At 38.5% G+C, this 17,707-nt stretch overlaps 1 protein-coding gene across 1 annotated transcript in view; it reads left to right on the top strand.

The window, feature by feature from the left end:
- Positions 1-17,707, top strand: part of LOC149085778 (uncharacterized) — a 132,957-nt gene that overhangs the window by 71,136 nt on the left and 44,114 nt on the right. Inside the window, exon 2 of the mRNA XM_089232179.1 lies at positions 9,011-9,392. Coding sequence (XP_089088305.1) covers positions 9,194-9,392 — 199 coding nt within the window. The 5' untranslated portion in view covers positions 9,011-9,193. The remainder of the gene's footprint in view (positions 1-9,010; positions 9,393-17,707) is intronic.

The raw sequence follows: 17,707 nt of genomic DNA, 5'->3' as shown, positions 1-17,707 counted from the left end.
ATAGCAATTAAAATAAATAAACTAACTATTTATACATGGACGACCTGTCGTCAAAAAAAGTCAATTAAAAAGTTGTTGCCCTGCCTCACCTGAGGACAGCAAAATAAATCAGGCTCCTTGTTTTTTTGCATGACGCTTAGAACCTAAGTTAAGTTGTTTCGTGTTGCGTTATATGTGAATAAAACTTCGAACGCATTTTTAAGAAGAATGTTATTTTTGACTTTTACTTGAGTTTGAAACATGATTTAGCAAAATTTATCGATAGCATCATCACAAAATTTTTATATGATATTCGGCCATAAATTGTCATGGTTATGAACTAAAATCTATGGTTCATCACATAGATTTGTCTAACAGCAGTTTTTTATACACGACATGCTAAAGAGAAATCTAAAAGATTCACACGTACATAAAGCAGATTTGGATATAATATATGAGCATATCATACAATCCAGTAAATTTTGGTTGTAAACCAGCAGCATTATTAACTGAAAAAAATGCACCGTGAAAATAATAAACATATTTCAAATATTATATGAATTTAGATTAATACAAATACAAAATACAAATACAAATACAACGCCACAACAGGCAAAATGCCCAACGAGGTGGCTGATAAAAAGATGCCCATAAAAATATGGTTGTCATATGTTTCAAAAATACAGCAACCCAATTAAAAATGCAATTAACACAAATTACAAACAATATATACACATGATAAAATATTATACAATGCCCATAAAGAATACTTATGGTTGTCTTATTCTAAGAATGGATAGAGCTTCTCGATTTACCCCAACATGTTTATCGTATTTCTTATTAAACGTGTCAATTGTGTTACAATTTACTACCTCCGGGGGTAAGCTATTCCATTTATTAACAACCCTATTGGAGAAAAATTCCCTGCGACACCATAACCTTGCATTGTCCCTCACCAATCGATACTGGTGTCCCCTTGTAAAAGCAGTCGATTGGCGGTGTACTAAAAGTTCATGGTCCATCCTATCCATCCCATTGAAAATTTTGAACACTTCGATCATATCTCCTCGACACCTGCGTTCATCCAATGTAAACATATTCAAAAAATGAAGTATTTCTTCATAACTCAAGCCCTGTGTGCCAATAAGGACACGCGTAGCTCTTCTCTGCACCCCTTCAATCAAGTCTATGTCCCTCTGTAGGTATGGTCTCCAAAACCTTACAGCATACTCCAGTCCAGGACGAACTAAGCCTCGAAAAAGCGGAAGAATGACTTTAGGAGAACGCGAAGAGACCTTTTTGAAAATGAGACCAAGCATTCTATTCGATTTTTTGACAACCGCTGAACAATGTTCAGAAAACTTAAGTCGCTCGTCAATGAGAATTCCCAAATCGGTGACTCTAGTTGCATCCGGGATAGTGACACCATTCAACTCGTAAGAGAACCATGGGTTGTTCGAACCAAAATGAGCGACCATGCACTTATCTACGCTAAACGTCATGCTCCATTCATTTGCCCATGCTGCAATCTTGTTTAAGTTGGTCTGGAGCAACTCCCTATCGCTTTCATTTCCGATTACCCCCATTAGCTTCACATCATCTGCGAATTTGCTAGTAATTCCATCGATACCCTGATCGAGTTTGTCGATAAAAAGTGAAAAAAGTATGGGGCCAAGGACACTTCCCTGAGGAACTCCACTTGTGACGTCTGTCCAACCAGAGAATTCCCCGTTCAACATAACTCGTTGCGACCTATCTCTTAACCACGATTCTATCCAATTCAGCAAGTTGCCCCCTATTCCAATCTCGTGTAAACGCTTCAAGAGTTTGCCATGTTGGACCCGATCGAATGCCTTCTGGAAATCAAGGTAAACAACGTCGACATTTTTGCTCTTACCCAAAGCCTTAGTCACGTAATCATAGAAGCAAAGGAGGTTAGTTACACATGACTTCCCCTTCCTGAACCCATGCTGATTATCCGACAATACATTATTCTCGTCTATCCACTTCACAAACTGCCTTTTGATGATAATTTCCAAAATTTTCGAGAGGGAGCTCGTCAAACTCACTGGACGATAATTAGACACCACTTCTCTACTACCCTTCTTAAATATCGGAACAACGGTTTCCAATCTCTCGGGACGATACCCTCAGCAACACTACTCCTGTATATCTGTGCGACTGGCCCCAACAATTCATTAGCACCTTCCCTGAGAACCCTGGGATAGATATCATCTGGTCCTGGTGCTTTGCTCGCACATACATTTCTTAGAAGATTTAGGACCTCCACGTCTTCCACTTGAATATCGTTGAGCGTTTTATTACCCCATGCAACACCCGTATATCGAATATCATTATCTCCATTAAAAACCGACGCGAAAAAGTCATTGAAAGCACTACACATGCCTACATTGCTCTCTACTTTTGAGCCTCCTATCGAGAGGGGGCCAACTGTCCCCTTACATCCATTATTGACGTATCGAAAAAATGATTTTGGGTCAGAGCCAATGTTATCTGCCAACCTAGATTCAACTTGCTTTTTACTATCCCTTATCGCTTTCTTCAACAGTCTTCTTTTATCAGTAAACAATGATAGGTCACCTCGTCCACTTTTATACTCTCTGAATGCTCTTTTCTTTTCAAGATAAAGGTTCTGCACGCTATCCGTGAACCATAGAGGGTGTGATGTACAAACACGCTTTTTTCGAACAAAGGGTATGACGTCGTGCAAAACAGAGGACAGCTTCGTACTAAATTCTTCCCATTGACTTACCACCCCTACTGATTCCAACCGGTCTTTGAAAACTTCCGCTAACCTTCTTCGCAAAACATCAAAGTTAGTTCTCCGAAAACAAGGAACCAGTCTTTTGTTATCAACCTTACCCGCGGAAAAGTTACAGTGAAATCTGACTATACGATGGTCACTAGAAGAAAACTCTTCCCCCACCTAAACATGTTCAACTAGATCCTCAGAACTAGTAAGAACTAAATCCAAAATAGCAGTACCCCTAGTGGCTTCTGATACATGCTGATACAAAAAATTTTCGAGCACCAACTTAAGAAAGTCTCTTTCATACTGATTTCCAGATGAAAGGTTCTCCCAATCAATACCCGGGTAATTGAAATCCCCTAGTATGAGAACCCTCTTTCGCTTACACATGTAGGAAATTTCATCATGCAGTTTGGCGATATAGTTTTGATCCCTATTCGGTGGATTGTAACAAACCCCAACAATAAGCTTATGACGTCTTTTGTTCTCAAGTTCAACCCATATGGTTTCAATATCACTTCTCTGCACGTTACACTCTCTAGCCTTCAAACATGATTTCACGTATATCAACACTCCACCCCCTTTCCTATCAGATCTATTTCTCAAAAAAGTATCGTATCCGGAGATGTGTAAGAAAGATTCATCCCCATCGTTTGCCCAAGATTCTGTAATGGCTATAAGATCCAAGTCCTCCACAACTATCATAGTTTCTAAAAAATCTTTCTTGTTACCCAAGCTCCTGGCATTTATTAACACACATTTTAATTTGCCCGGTGGTTTGTTGTCAATCGAGAAGCCATCCAAGTCAGAGGTGGGTAATTCCCCGTCAGTACTGTTGTGATTATCATTAACTAACCCGCATTCCCGACTACGTGGTCTGGGAGTAAAAAACCTGACCTAAGACTATCGTAAACCTCCCAGACCCCTCTCTTATTTAGATGGATCCCATCCGAACGAAGCCACCTATCGGTAAATGCGGGAAGCTCCAAGAACGTGACCCCAAGTGAGGAGCAAATGTCCTTCAGGCCTATATTGAATTGGTGGATCCTACTCCTATATCCCCTACTACCCCTTGGCAGCACTGGAATCACTGCCACATCTGAACCCCCCTCCCTAGCGGATAATAGTAAATCCCGGTATTCTGACAGAGACTCACTAATATTCGCTCCTACCTGATTTGTTCCCACCCACAGAATCACCCGCAAGGGCAACTTTCGGCGATGAAAAACGTCTCGAACGTTGCCAATCTTCCCCCCAGGAAGACAACAGCGCTCGAAACCCCGAAAATCCCTACACACTCGGTTCCCAAGTTCCCTAACCATAGAATCGCCGATGATTAAACCCCCTATCACTATCCCCCTCTAGCTCATCCACGACCACCCATTCGCCCTCTAAACTGTCGTTGTTCGTGGAGATTGCTTCTTCATCAACAGGTGGCTCGACGACCAGAGGCTCCGTTATAACCGGGCCCTGTAGCACCCTAACTTTTTCCCGTAAAGCTTCGACCTCGAGTTCCAGCCTTTTTCTATCCAAGCACCCTTTACAATTGAAACTATCAGCTACTATACCCCTAGACCAGGGAAACCTCCCGTCGCAAGCTCTACACAACACTAGTCGAGGTCGAGGCATACTAACACTATTGCTAAAGCTAGATAATAATAATAATACTTAACAATACGAAAATGAGAAACGTTAACTGGAAATTAAAATAATGTAAAATACATTACTATGCAAAATATACGTAAGAGACTATACGAAAAAATTACGTAAAGTAGAATGCTCAGCACTAAATCACGAAGAATAAAATAAATATGTATATAAAGAATACAACACCCTCTAAAAAAAGTATTAAGCTACGAAGTACAATTTATACTTATTAGAATTAGCTAACTATCTCAAAACACTAACACTACAACAATAGGCCCAAATGGAAGGAAAACAACGTTATTGAGAGTACCCGGGAAAAAGTATACACTGTTTGCTAACACTAACGTCCAAAAACCTACGAACTTATATCAAAGAAGCGACCGAACCTGGCGAAAGAACAACGAAAATGAAATGCGAACGAGAAAAATAAATATAAGTCGATCGAAAATACACAACGAAAATTTAAAAAAAAATGAGAGCAATATTAAAAAAAAAAAAAAAACCACTTATCTCACAATCCAACGTGCGCTAAAAAAAAAGAAAATCACCGCAGAATATGACCCAACAATAAACAACACGCTAAGTAAAACTCACGAGAACGAAGAAAAACACAAAGAAAGACACAAAATGGCGCACTGGCGTCTCGGTGAGCGGAGCGCGATAATAGCACGTCCGTTCCCAACGACGGCGAAGACGATTATCACGGTTTGGACGTGTACGGGTATGGAGACAACCTCATGAATCCATGGACCCTACATGTCAACAGGGGACAAGCTGGTGATGGTTTTGTGATGGTATGGGGCGTGTGCAGTTGGCGTGATATGGGACCCCTGATACGTCTAGATACGACTCTGACAGGTGACAGGTACGTAAGCATCCTGTCTGATCACCTGCATCCATTCATGTCCATAGTGCATTCCGACGGACTTGGACAATTTCAGCAGGACAATGCGACACCCCACACGTCCAGAATTGCTACAAAGTGGCTCCAGGAACACTCTTCTGACCTTAGACACTTCCGCTGGCCACCAAAATCCCCAGACATGAACATTATTGAATATTATCTGGGATGCCTTGCAATGTGCTCTTCAGAAGAGATCTCCACCCCCTCTTACTCCTACGGATTTATGGACAGCCCTGCAGGATTCATGGAGTCAATTACCTCCAGCACTACTTCAGACATTAGTCGAGTCCATGCCACGTCGTGTTGCGGCACTTCTGCGTGCTCGCGTGGGCCCTACACGATATCTGGCAGTTGAACCAGTTTTTTTGGCTCTTCAGTTTATATAAAATTTATTTTCTGTGTGTGTTCTTTATACAAATCTACAATTTTGGATCGATCGTCACCAAATTTTGCTTATATACCAAATGGGACCCGACTTGAACGATAGGCTACATTAAAAGTTCGTCAGAGCTGGGCAAATGCCCGAAATTGGCGAAAAACTGTCGGGCAACAATGGTTTTTAAGCCTCACGAATCACTTTTGGAACGTTTACTTTGTTTACCGTGGTTCCCTAGCAATGCGTTTCAGACTTGTATATGCCTTTAGAATGGTTTTTCACTTCTTTAACGCTGCCAGTATATGTTTACAATAGTTTATGGCCCCCTTTATAATGGTTTACTACTTTTTCAATCCTACCAGTAAAGAGGCTTTTTGAATAGACGTCAGAATCATCATCATCATCACTTTGAAGTTCAGTCATAGGATGATCTCCATAGAAGTCAGTGTTAAGATTGCTGATTTTACTGCAGAAATGCGGAACATTGGTGGGGATTTCCTCCACATCGACAATTTTAAAAATTGAATTGAATTTTTGATTTTTGAAATATTGAGTTCACTTAGAGATATACAAAGCCCAGAAAATTAAATATGAAGTAATTAGCCCCCGGACCTACTTTTGAGTTGGATATTCATGCAATAACATTGATTTCAACTGATTATTTATATCTTCTCAAGCACGAAAATTAATTGTCTCCGTATGGTTTTTTAATATTACAACTGTATGAATTCATATTGTTTAGGTTGTTTTAAAATTAATTATGGGCCCGTAAAGTATATCGAAGAAATTCCACAGCTTTTCTTAAGCATTTTTTGAAGCTGAACAGGCCGATCGATAACTTGAAGTTCGAGGGGGGGGGGGGATCTAAATACCTAGCGCCCCTTAAAAAAGGAAAAAATAAATATTCATTTCTACGTTTATTTAAATCTATATTTGTTCTTTTCATGAATCGCGCAAAAATGACGCCTATTGGTTAACTTGGACACGGTTTGCATGTCCCTCAAAGAAAGAGGGAGCTATCACGTGATCCAAAAAGCCTCTTCAAAGAAAACCCGGGCAGCCCCGGGTATCGTAGTTAGTTACCTATATTTTTATTTCAAGATGAGTTATTTTAAAGTACTTACATTTTTTTTCTCAGGAATAAAATGGTAGTGGTTTAAGATTAAATAAAAGTGGTTTCATTACTTTTGCGTTTTGCATCCGCGTAAATGTAACACGTAACTCACGCAAGTGTAACACCCGAATAAAAAAAAATCATGAGAAAGGACACAATGACAACTTAAAAAAATGTTCCATCGATTTTTGAAAAACCATGAATTCATGAAAAATCATCACTAAACTTCATTGTAAATCTGTTCTTATTCGCATTTCTGCCTATTAATAAATACTTAGACTAATCTCGCTGTTAAATCTGGAGAACTCGAAAGGTTTTGAAGGTTGTCTGAAACGTTGGTTGAAACTGATTGGCTCCATCAAACAACGAATCAAGATTAAGCAGTCAAAATGGGTATTTTAGTGAACGGATCTGACAGGAGATCGTGAAGTGCAGAAATGTTTAATAAAGTTTAGGTTTCCTCTTTTATGTATATTCTCCTCCTCCTTCGAAGTAAACGTTAATCTTTAGACAGGATAGCGTGAGTACGTCTCAAAACCCTGGACGTGACTGCCATAAGAAGAACGCTAATCATTTCTATTATATCACGAATACGGTCTCGATTTTCCTAACGAAGTAGTCACGCTATCGCCGAGGAAGTTTATGGCGTGACAGAATAATACATGCCAAACGGACATGTCGTTACAATGACGTGTTCCTGCTGCACAGACGCATGATTTTAAACCTTTTGTGGTCAACTAAACAGATCCTTTTCTACGTGAAACGACCTATGACCTATTTCGATTGCATTATTGCGGCGGATCTCAACAATTTATAGCCACGACCCAAAATATCATCAAAAGGATCAACTTAGGGTCCCATAGGTCTGTTTTTCACCAGCAGAATGCTTTGTTTTCGAAGTTAGAGGAAACCTGCGAGCGGTACAACGGGTGGGTCTGGAGAGCTTAAGCCCAGAACCAATCCCAGATCAAACTGGGACCCCAAGTTATTGAAAGTAACTCTGATTCAGTAATTCCCTGATTCTACTGATTCAGTAACTCCCTGATTCTACTGATTCAGTAACTCCCTGATTCTACTGATTCAGTAACTCCCTGATTCTACTGATTCAGTAACTCCCTGATTCTACTGATTCAGTAACTCTGAAATAACATGTTTCTTTCATTAATTCTGGAATTACGCGTATTCCTTTTGCCAATTTTCAAATTACGCGTTTCTTCCGTTAATTCTGTGGAACCATGTGTTTCATCAGTTACTTCAGCGTTTTCATCCGTTAAACACGTGATGCCTGAAAGCATACGGAAGACACATCTTCCGTTACTTCAGGCATCACGTGTTTCTTTCGTCAATTCTGGAATCACGTGGTCGTTTCGTCAATTCTGGAATCACGTGGTCTTTTCGTCAATTCTGGAATCACGTGGTCTTTTCGTCAATTCTGGAATCACGTGGTCTTTTCGTCAATTCTGGAATCACGTGTTTTTCCCGTAAATTCTGGAATAAATTGTTTCTCTCGTTATATAATTCTGGAGTTAATTATTTCTCCAGTTATTTCTGGAATTATACTTTTCTTCCTGAAATTCTCGAGGCAAGCGTTTCTTCCGTTAATTCAGGAATCACGTCAATTCTGGAATAATTGTGACTTCCGATAATTCTGCATTCATGCGTTTCTTGTGATAATTATAGATTTATGCGTTTCTTGTGTTAATTACGAAATTGTGCGTTTATTCAATTAATTCTGGAATTAATTCTTTCTACCGTTAATTCTGGAAATACGGGTTTTTTTTGCGTAATTCTGGAATTAGGTATTTGCCTGTCAATTTCTGAATTACGTTTTTTTCCGTTAATTTTGAAATTAACGGAATTTAAGCTGCGTTTCTTCCGTTAATTTGACTATTTTTTTGGATGCCGGCATACCCCAAAATTATTCAAAACCATGGCTCAATAGGGCCTCAAAAGATGTCTAGGGTTCCCAATCCTGACACCGAGCTCTTACAGCAACACTGAAACCTGTGACGCAACAAATAGATTTGCTACCAGAATGTTAGATACGACCCATCCTATGAGCCGATGTTGTCCGCGTTTGGTTCGCGACTCATAGATCAAGATTTCTTGTCTCATTTCTATATTGTATTTGTCTGTGAGCATTGTTATGCCATGATAGCAGAGAGTTGATACATTAATTTGGTGAAAAATGTTGAAATGAATGGTTCATTATATTTTCAGGTTAAATAAAGCGGATACAAGTGGACATTTCATTCGGCAATGACTTCTGAAATGCAGGGCATAGATCGTCGGCACGATGTCCTTGGAAGTCACGTGCGTCACACAGCAGACACAGACACCTGAGAAGTCTTCGGAAGAAATAAGAAAAGTCGCAGCAGCGCGCAAGTTTCCAAGTCGGTGGTGATGTTTCGGCACAGCTCGTTGCATGCGCTGCTGCTGGTGGTGGTGCTGTGCTGCTACTGCTCATTCTCGGGACTGTTCGTAAGGTGCTGCTTACCGACTGAGTTCACTTGCGAATCCGGTCAGTGTGTGGATGGATCCAGGTTCTGCGATGGCACGACGGACTGCGCAGATGGAACAGATGAACATCACGGATGCACAAGTAAACATTTCCAACATAAATCTCGACAATTCCATTGCGAATTTTCAGTTATACATGCACTATAAGGTATTCAACCTCTAGGAGAGTGCATGCCATTTCATTGGTTTGAAAATGTGTCGCGGGTAGTACAAAAGATATGTAAATTTGCCGCTCAAGTGCTCTGAAACTATCGTCGATCCCTTAAGGGACATGGAACTGTTACTCGAGCGGCTTAGACTGCAAATATGCTGCAAGTCACTTAAGTGATCTAGGAATGTGCCGTGGGCCACTTGAATAATATTTAACAGGCAACTCAAATGATATGAAACTGTATAAAATGAATTAACTTTTGCGTTAGATAAGACAATTGAATTAACGACGTTATTTGAACCCAAAATTGCAAAAGAATATTCTTTAAATAAGAAATTTCTTTTGAAATTTTGGGTTCAAATAACGCAGTTCATTCAATTGTCATATGAAACTGTGCCGCGTGTTACTCAAGTGATCTGGAGAAATGCCGTGGGTCAATTAAGTGATATGTAAACGTGGTGGAGGCCACTCAAGTGCCATGGAGCTACGCCGCGTCTTCATTAAATGTGCCGCTTGGTTCATTTTTTGCGAAATTAGCTTTGAGGTCACGGGCCACATCAAATAGCTTTGTGGGCCACTTTTTTGCCACGGGTAAAGTATGTATGTATTTACTAAACTGGCTGTCGAATATATTACATGAACGACACAGAGATTTTTTTTATGTGCAAATTGAGAGCCATTGCAGTTAGTTAATAATTTAATTATAACTAGATGAAGCCTGCTATTGGTTGAAAGCAATCGCCTGATATCTGTCAAGGTTTCATTGGCTGAGAGGCACATTGTCTGTGTCAGGTGACGAGAGAAAATCGTGATTGTGTTGCGCAACTTGTACGTATTTCAGCACAAACGTGCGTCATAGAATTCCTGACGAGGGAAAAGTGAACACACATGCTGCTTCCAATGTATTAGTGTGTGGTTTGTGGATTCCCTATAGAGAGGGGGGAGAAGTGTTGGGTGCGATCAACACTTCACTATTCATATACTAGAACGGGAGAAAGGCAGCAAAATTTGTGTAGCTCATACATGCTCAACCTATGATTCGCGTGTCAAACATGGCCCTTCGGAGTCATCTGATGTGGTCTGCGACAACTAATTAAACCAATCAAATGTCCCATGGGAGATTATAAAATCACTTGGTGGCCCCGCGGCATATTTCTCAGATTACTTCAGTGGCTCGCACCATACTTCCAGATCATTTAAGCTGCTAACGTCACTTGTCCAAATCACCTAAGCTACCCCAACCACATTTCCAAACCACTTGAGAGACTCGCGGCACACCTTCAGTTCACTTAGGTGGCTCGGATCATTTGCATGTTACATTAAGTGGCCTCGTGGCATGCGATTGGCCTGTGACGCATTTACTGTACACTTAAGCGACAAGCGACACATTTATTAGTTCATTCAAACGGACCGAGAATTTTTAGATCATTAAAGTGGCCCTTGGCACATTTCCAGATTATTCAAGCAACTCACGGCGCATTTCTAGATCACTTAAATTTTCCGTAGCACAATTCCAGATTGTCCGCGGTACACTTTCAAATCACCCAAGTGACTCCCATAACATTTGCAGATGACCTGGGTGACTCGAGACACATTTCCAGATAATTCAAGTGTTCTTCGGCACATTTTCAAATCACCTGAGTAACTCGGGGCATATTATCTAGATAACTCAAGGTATACGTGACGCGTTTCCAAACCAACGAAGTAGCTCACGCTCTCCAAAAAGTTGAGCATCACTGGTGTAGCCCATAGGCAGCGAAACAATAAATCCACCTCTGTTGTAACGTCTGTACAACATGCATAGTTATACTTAGAACCGTCAGTCAAAACTTCGGGCGTCCAGTAATCCAGTAAGTTCTCCACCTTGAGTAAACTCACATCCATACACATATAACAAACAGATAAATTATCTCCTAAAATAAATACACACGTATACTAATTTCATTAGCTACGCTTTCATCGATATCTCTTTTCCGCTTAATGAAGCGTCCAAAGTGACAAACGAAGAGGAAGTAAACCCCAAAATTTTGTGGAAGGACAAATAATAAGAAAAAAAACCAATCACGTGACGTGAAGAAAACATTCTCACGGTGTCACCGTCACATAAAATTCACTTCTACTCCTCCCCGAAAAAAAAATATAATAATTGTTTCGTAAAATAAACGGGTGTTAATTGAATTCAGCGTTGCTTTTGTTATGTGAGAGAGCGAGAATTTCCGACACTAAAGACTCGAAGTAGAAAGAATTAGCGCCGAAAATCCGATTATAATGCTCCTGCTCCTCAGGATTATCCCGAGAAATATTCTACTTTTCCTCCCTTCCGGCTTCCGTTTTCCGGTTTTATCCCGAGGGAGAGTCACTTTGGAATCAAACACGCTCCATCCTCAGGAAAATTGTTTCCTTTTGTTACATATAATTTTTTTTTAAATTTTGTTTCCTAATTTTTACGCAACACAAACTTCGTGGGGAAACAACTTACTCTCTAGACAAATTCCGGATACGAGTATCTGAAGCTTAAATTGTTGTTGTTTTTTTTTTGTTCCCCGAGAATTCTGCATTTGCGTTTCTGAACTTCTTGATTGGAATTTGAATCGAAACATTTGGTGTGTAATTCTGATAAGATAATTGAGTTTTTATTTGAATTTTAATGCGTTGTTGTATAATAGCGATTACATTTTTCCTCTTGGGATTTGAATGGAATTTCGAAGTTCAATGGAACTCGACGACAATTGGCATTAAAGTAATGGTTCCGAAAACAATGGAAAGCTTCAAAGAGGAAACTTGCTACGTCATTTCCATGCAATAGGTATATCCAAATAATTTTTCGGAAAGCGATGGATATGAAGCGATATTTCCGGAAAAATTAGTTTAACAGGGTTGTGTACGATCTTGGCTTCCATATTAGCATTTTCCTGCGGGAAAAATCTCCTTCTTTTAAAGGAACATTTAAAATGTTGTATTCACTTTAGGCACTAAATCTTTATTTCTCAAACGCTATGGATATTTTATACAATTTCCGCACGAGCATATTTAGGATTTTATAATTGTTGGTTATTTTTTCTCGAATTTCAACTTCCACAACATGCAACTTTTTCAAAAATCCTCAAAGTTTACTCATATTTTGTGCCACAAATTTTTTTAAAATATTTTTAATAAAAAATCCTAGTATTAAAGTATGTAACACGACAGCGTTAAGAGACACACAAAGTTTCAAGGCATTTGAATGAGTGGTGTTCAAAAAAATGTTCCTTATCTAACAAAAACTTAGTATTGGGAAAAAACATTTTAGTGGAAACATCAATATATATAATGCCTGCCAGAAGTTTATATTAAAATATTTTAAAAATATTTCTAGTATAAATAGAACACAAACTTTAACGTAGTTGGCAACAGAAAGTTTCACAATATTTGAATAATTGCAAAATTCGAAAATGCGATTTTTGGAGAAAACACGTACAACAACCCCCTTCACCCGACAACGCATGTCTAAATTCGGGCTCGAAGACGTGCGTTTATTTCAATGATAAAGGGTGGGATTATGTTACAGTAAATGTGTGATAAATCATCGTTATTATGCATAATCGCCGAGCATTTCATATAAATAATAAGTTTAATAATAATATTATTATTTTTTGAATTTATTATTATTAAGTTTAATAATAATAATAAGTTTAAAATATAATAATAAGTTTAATAATATAAAAATAATAGATAAAAATAATAAGTTTGATAAATCCCTTAAATTTATCACTTTTACTAGCGATCATGCATAAATGCAAAGCATTCAGGTAAGTTCAATAAATTTCCCTAAATTTATCACTTTATATAAATGACTGAATCGATGAATCGGATCAAAATTAAATAAATTTGTTGGGTTGTTCTTGATTGCAAATAAAGAAATTATAATTTTTCGTTCGAGATTCACTGTAACATTAATATTCAAATTGTTTCCTGTGATCAGTGATCCGCGATAAATCTAATTATGGAATGACTTGTGGAAAAATGATATCAATAAAAATCTTAGACTAATCATTTAAACTTGCCAAAAATGCGTACAAAATTCCAAAAAAAACGTAAAATTTCAAATTATTTTTTCTCGGAGGTGGAAAGAAAAAATTTCAAAAATTGTACGTAAGCGTTATAAAGACGTGAAAAAACTCAAAATGAAATTATCTACACAAAAAAGAATGTAATCTAATATAATTTCGAATTAAATTCTGAATTTTCGAGAACAAAATTGTTTTTTTATATATATTTTAAGTATGCATTATATGGTTATTTGACGAATTTTTTTAGCTTAATCTCTGATGTTGATTTCGGTTGAAAACGTATCTCAATGGTTTTCCAATTGAAGTTTTTTTGAAAGGAAATAAAATTGATATACACTTCAATTATCTTTTCCTTAAATTGATTTTTGATCATCCGAAATCAATTTTTAAAAATGGAAAAAATAGAAATATATACGCTATTATATATTTTTCCTCATGTTGCAAATGAGTGTTTACGTTTACGTGAATCTCGAGTGGAGTCGATAATTCATTCTGAACCTATTTTCAACTTGGAAATGTCTGATGAAGGATTGATTAGTTGGTTAAAAAAGGACTTTTATGTTGCCGAAGTATAAATATCATAGTCGTGTCAAAATGTGGTCACTTTTGTCGTGAAAATACCTCGGAAAAAACCACTCGAATAATTTGAATAAAGGGGGGGTTAATCTTTTTGGAGAATTTGGGGCCACTTCATTGGTTTGCAAATGTTTCGAGGAGGCCACCTGAGTTATCTGGAACTGAGGCTAGAACCACTCAGGTGGTCTGAAAGTGTGCCGCAAACCACTCGAGTTATTTGAAAATGTGCCTCGAGTGTTTCAGGTGATCTGAAAACGTGTAGCGCGGACCACTTGAGTTATCTGTCAAACCAGACACGACCCGGGCTCTGACTCTCCTGGGATTGTAAGCCCTTTACCCGTGTCGGAGGGGGGGGGCTATCTAGAACTTGAGTTATCTAGAAATGTGCCTCGGTCGTTTCAGGTGATTTGAAAACGTATCGCGGGCCACTTGAGTTATCTGGAAATGAGCTTCGAGCCTTTCAGCTGATCTGAATACTTGCAGCGGGCTACTTCAGTTTTCAGGAAAAGTGAGGAGGGTCATTTAAGTGATCTCAAGGTGCGCTGCGAATCACTTCAGCAATCCAATTATCCCACTGGTAATTTAATTAAGTAATCTGAGAATGAGCTGTGGCAAATTAAATGAATGACAAATGTGTCTCATGCTACTCAAGTGATCTGGAAGCGTGCCACGGGCAACTGAAGTAATGTGCAAATGAACCAAGTCATCTAAATGAACTAACTGGTGGTGTACAGCGGGGTCACTCAAGGGATTTGGAATTGTGTATGGGGTCACTTAAATTATCTGGATAAGTGCCGTTGGCAGCTTACAAGGACTGGAAATATGGTACGAGCCACTGTGTGAAGTAATTCTGTAACGTGCAACGGGCCACTTAAGTGATTTGATAAACTTACAGGTGCCAATGAGTTTGTAAGGTTACTTTTCGCGGGCCACATCAGATGACTCCGAGGCCCAAATTTGCATTTTGACCATGGGTCGAACCATTATGAATTGCATTAATACGTTTCATCAGCAAGCTAGAAATCTATTGTTTACAGAGAGCATTGTTTTTTTTTAATCATTGTCAACACAGAGCATTTTTCATAAACAATGGGGGAGGGGGATTCACGTTGTCTTCTTACCTTAGTTAGTAGAGCACGCATCCGGCAAATGGGAGACAGGTTCGATTCCCCGTGAGATGCCAGAGATGAATTTTCCCCCATTTCCTGTAAACATCAATACCCCTTCATTGAAGCCAGTTTTCTGTATCTGTTGTACGAAATGTACGAAATTCGTTGTTTGCAGACACATTTTACACCGTCTAAAAACCGTTGAGTAGGTTCTACTGTCTAATCGGATATGAGAAGTTTGTGAATTCTCAACAGCTCTCAGCTGACTCGTTAGGCATGTTGCCATTCATAGAACTTAGGACTTCATTCTTAAGAAGGTGTTTCCCGTTTCTCCTAAAGTCATTCTTCCAGTTTTCTGGGGTTTAGTTCGTCTTGGGTTGGAGAATGCCGTGAGGTTTTGGAGACCTTTTATACTTACAAAAGAGGGACATTGGTTGAGGGTGTGCCGAGAAGAGCGAAACATTCGATTTCTTCAATATGTTTAAGTTGGAGGAACGCAGGTGTGGTGGGGGGGGGGGGAGACATGATCAAAGTGTTAAATATTTTCAACCGGATGGATAGGATGGACTATAAGGTATTGATACGCCGTCAATCGATTTTTTTTACAAAGAGACAACAATATCGATTGATAAGGAGCAATTCCAGGTTGGAGTGTCGCAGAGTGTATCCTCCATAATAAATGGAATAGCTCGCCTCCGGGAGTCGTGAATTCTAACACAATTGACACGTATAAAAAGAAATACGATAAATATGTTGGGGTATATTGGGAGGCTAACCATTTTTAGATAAGACAACCATGAACAGTTAGCGAAACAACTGTTTGTGAATAGTTTGCGAAAACACTGTTCGGATCACATTGTTTGAATCGCACTGTTTTTGAATCACACAAATTCTTTCTGAACATTATTTGGTTCACATTGTTCCTGAACATTCTTTGGATCATTGCGTTTCACAACATTGTTAGGATCATACTGTTTCTGAACTGTCTGGATCATTGTTTCTGAACTGTCTGGATCACATTGTTTCTGAACATTGTTTGGATCGCGTTCTTGCTGAACATTGCTTCAATCGTGTTGTTTCTGAACATTTTTTAAATCCTATTGTTTCAAAACATTGTTTAAATCGCATTGTTTCGAAACATTGTTTGGATCGTGTTGTTTGGAAACATTGTTTGGATCGTGTTGTTTCTGAACATTGCTTGTACCACATTGTTTCTAAACGGTTTAGACCACATTGTCTCTAAACTGTTTGGTCCACACTATTTCTGTTTGAATCACATTGTCTCTAAACTGTTTGGTCCACACTATTTCTGTTTGAATCACATTGTCTCTAAACTGTTTGGTCCACACTATTTCTGTTTGAATCACATTGTCTCTAAACTGTTTGGTCCACACTATTTCTGTTTGAATCACATTGTTTCTGAAAATTGTTGGGATCACATCGTTTCAGAACTGTTTGAATCGCATTGTTTCTGAACATTCTTTGGAACATGTTGTTTCCGAACATTCTTTGGAACATGTTGTTTCCGAACATTCTTTGGAACATGTTGTTTCCGAACATTCTTTGGAACATGTTGTTTCCGATTTGTTTGAATCGCATTGTTTCTGAACATAGTTTGAATCGCGTTGTTTCCGAACATTGTTCAGAAACAACGTGATACAAACAATGTTCGGAAACAACGTGATGCAAACAATGTTTGCATCACATGATTTCTAAACTGTTTAAACTACACTGTTTCTGAACTGTTTGAATCGATTTATTGCTGAACATTATTTGGAACACGTTGTTTCTGAACTGTTTGAATCACATTGTTTCTGAACAATGCTTGGATCGTATTGTTTCTGAATAATAATTGTATCATGTTGATATCGCACATTGCTTCAATCATGTTGTTCCTGAATAATGTTTGAATCTCGTTGTTTCTGAACATTGTTTGGATAACGTTTTTTCTGAACATTGTTTGGATCACTTTGTTTCTGAACATTGTTCCTGAACTGTTTAGACTACATAGTAGAGATCATATTGTTTCTGAATAATAATTGTAGTATCGTTGTTGCCCCACATTGCTTGAATCACGTTGTTCCTGAATAATGTTTGGATCATGTTGTTACTGAATAATGTTTGGATCACGTTGTTCCTGAATAATGTTTGGATCACGTTGTTACTGAATAATGTTTGGATCACGTTGTTGTCACACATTGCTTGAATCACGTTGTTGTCACACATTGTTTGAATCACGTTGTTTCTGAACATTGTTTGCATCACGTTGTTTCTGAACATTGTTTGGATAACGTTGTTTCTGAACATTGTTTGGATACATTGTTCCTGAACTGTGTAGACTACATAGTAGAGATCATATTGTTTCTGAATAATAATTGTATCGCGTTGTTGCCCCACATTGCTTGAATCACGTTGTTCCTGAATAATGTTTGGATCACGTTGTTGTCACACATTGCTTGAATCACGTTCTTCCTGAATAATGTTTGGATCACATTGTTGTCACACATTGCTT

The sequence above is a fragment of the Pholcus phalangioides genome, unplaced genomic scaffold, assembly GCF_987345545.1.
Source record: "Pholcus phalangioides strain wild (caught in Gottingen) unplaced genomic scaffold, Ppha-v1.0 ptg000005l_1, whole genome shotgun sequence".
In the NCBI taxonomy this organism is placed as follows: domain Eukaryota; kingdom Metazoa; phylum Arthropoda; class Arachnida; order Araneae; family Pholcidae; genus Pholcus; species Pholcus phalangioides.
This window is presented reverse-complemented; position numbering and strand designations above follow the sequence as displayed.